This window comes from Rutidosis leptorrhynchoides, chromosome 1, assembly GCF_046630445.1.
Source record: "Rutidosis leptorrhynchoides isolate AG116_Rl617_1_P2 chromosome 1, CSIRO_AGI_Rlap_v1, whole genome shotgun sequence".
Lineage (NCBI taxonomy): Eukaryota > Viridiplantae > Streptophyta > Magnoliopsida > Asterales > Asteraceae > Rutidosis > Rutidosis leptorrhynchoides.
The window spans coordinates 138,606,871-138,609,221 of NC_092333.1; the positions used below are offsets into that span (position 1 = coordinate 138,606,871).

At 32.7% G+C, this 2,351-nt stretch overlaps 1 protein-coding gene across 1 annotated transcript; it reads left to right on the plus strand.

Moving 5' to 3' along the window:
* The first annotated feature begins 332 nt into the window (after nucleotides 1-332).
* Nucleotides 333-848, plus strand: LOC139889469 (secreted RxLR effector protein 161-like). Its single transcript, XM_071872422.1, has one exon. The coding sequence runs from the start codon at nucleotides 333-335 to the stop codon at nucleotides 846-848; it is 516 nt and encodes a 171-aa protein (XP_071728523.1).
* The last annotated feature ends 1,503 nt before the right edge of the window (nucleotides 849-2,351 follow it).

The following is a 2,351-nucleotide window of genomic DNA, read 5'->3' on the forward strand; positions in this document are numbered from 1 at the left end:
ACGGTCTAAAGAAAGCACCGCGTGCATGGTACAAGACCTTGACAAAGTATTTGCTGGAAAATGGCTTCTCTCGTGGAATTATTGATACTATGCTCTTCATCCGTAAAAACCATGGTCACATTCTCTTGGTTTAAATTTACGTTAATGATATTATTTTTAGTTCCACTTCCCCGACCTTATGCAAAGAATTTGATGACCTTATGGCCAACAAATTTGAAATGAGCATGCTTGACCAGCTTAATTTCTTCTTGGGGTTACAAGTCAAACAATTACCAAATGGGATTTTTATCAGTTAACGCAAATATATCAACGATATGTTAAAACTTTTTAAAATGACTGCTTTAAAACCCATGAAAACCCCAATGAGGATATTGTTGGATGCTGATGAAAAAGGGGAACCCTTTGATATAACTCTTTATAGAAGCATGGTTGGTTCTCTAGTGTATTTAACTGTGAGCAGACAGGACATTACACTTGCTGTAACGGTTTGTGCTCATTTTCAATCGAACCCTAAGAAATCACACTCCAAAGCAGTGGTTAGAATTTTCCAATGCCTACAAGGTACACCTAACCTTAGAATCTGGTATCCTCATGGATATGATTTCAATCTCAAGGCTTATACGGATGTAGATCATGGCGGTTGTCATGTCGATAGAAAAAGCACATCCAGATCTATACAGATGTTGGGAAGTAGACAAGTTGGTTGGTTATCCAAAAAGCAAAACTGTGTATCTCTTTCAAGAGCTGAGTCTGAGTATATTGTTGCAGCTCATTATTGTTCACAAGTTTTGTGGATGCAAACTAAACTATTGAACTATGGCTTTAAGATAACTAAGACCCCAATTTAATTTGATTCACAAAGTGCAATTGCAATTACTAGCAACCCGGTCCAGCATTCTAAGACCAAACACATAGATATTCGTTATCACTTTATCAAGGACCATGTAGAAAAAGGAGATGTAGAATTATACTTTGTGCCTACAAAAGTGCAATTAGCTGACATGTTTACTAAACCTTTAGATGAAGTTAGGCTAAAGTTCTTGATCCAACAAATTGGCATGGTGGAGTATAGTGCTTAATTTCCTTAATACAAATGGTACTTATACCTGGGATCTTGTGTTTAGGGGAAGTAAATACTTTCTAGGGGGAGCAACTGACCTCTTATGCTTTAGATATTATCATTTAAGAGGGAGCTTTTAGTTTACTGTTAACTCCCTGGGCTTAAATTTCAATAGTTACAAAATGGGGATGGAACTGATTGATATCTTATTTCAAGGGGGATTTATTAAATTCTCTTGTGGAAAGATCAATATGGTGATTTACTTAACTGTATATCACATTTTAAGGGGGAGAAAGGGAGATAATGAAAATAAAATTGATTTTGAAAAAGTGAATACATAAAATGTTATGTTTTAAATGTTTAAAATATACAACCCATTTTATCAACTGGTATCACTCAAGATTTGTGTTGTGTACATAATTCAAAATTTTGATAAGTACAAATCTTGGTTTTAGAAAATTCATAAAAAATTAAAAAGATTAAATTCAAAAAGATTTGAATTTTTCATGAATAAATGCTATTTTTAGCATAATACCGAGTCTGACAACCAAATAGTGCAGATTCGGTAAGTCTCAAAATGTTCAAAATTCACTCAATCTTGAAGTTTAATGGAAGTATAATAAGCTTGTGAATTTATTGATATTGATTTTTCAAAATTTGAAGTCAAATTGAATAAAAATCTTAAATGGACTGACATGGGGTATGTAAGGCCCATTTGGTATAGCCCATATTTGACTCAAATTCGGTATATATAAATAGTAGAGTCAAAGTCAAAAACTCTCACATTTTCAAAAGCATATACCGAGTTTACATAATATACCGAGTCTGAGCCTAATCTATCGAATTCGTTCTCTCCTTACTTCAAATCTATGGTAAATCACTCTTTTAATCAATTTATGTATTACAAATTATAGATATGAGTTGAATGAATGTAAATAAACCAGAAAAGATCACTAATTACATGGATCGGACATTTAATTTGTAAAATCTTTGAAAAACCGAATCTGGATTTGAAACTTTAAATCTTCGATTAAAACAGATTCATGTGGTTGATTGATGTGAGATAAAGTTTATTCTATGTCTGATAAGTTGATCTATTATAGAAATGACTCAGATTGCATGATTGATTCGTGTTTAATGGATTCAGTATATACCGAAAGTGTTCAAGCTACAATTACCGAGTCTGTTCAACATGATTACATGATTATCTGATTGTTTTGTGCTTAACTTTGATTCTGGTTAAGAACATAAGAGTGATATGACAAGAAATGCATCTTAAGGATATAATATG

Excerpts from the sequence above, each read along its gene's own strand:
- LOC139889469 (XM_071872422.1), top strand. The coding sequence starts at position 333 with ATGACTGCTTTAAAACCCATGAAAACCCCAATGAGGATATTGTTGGAT.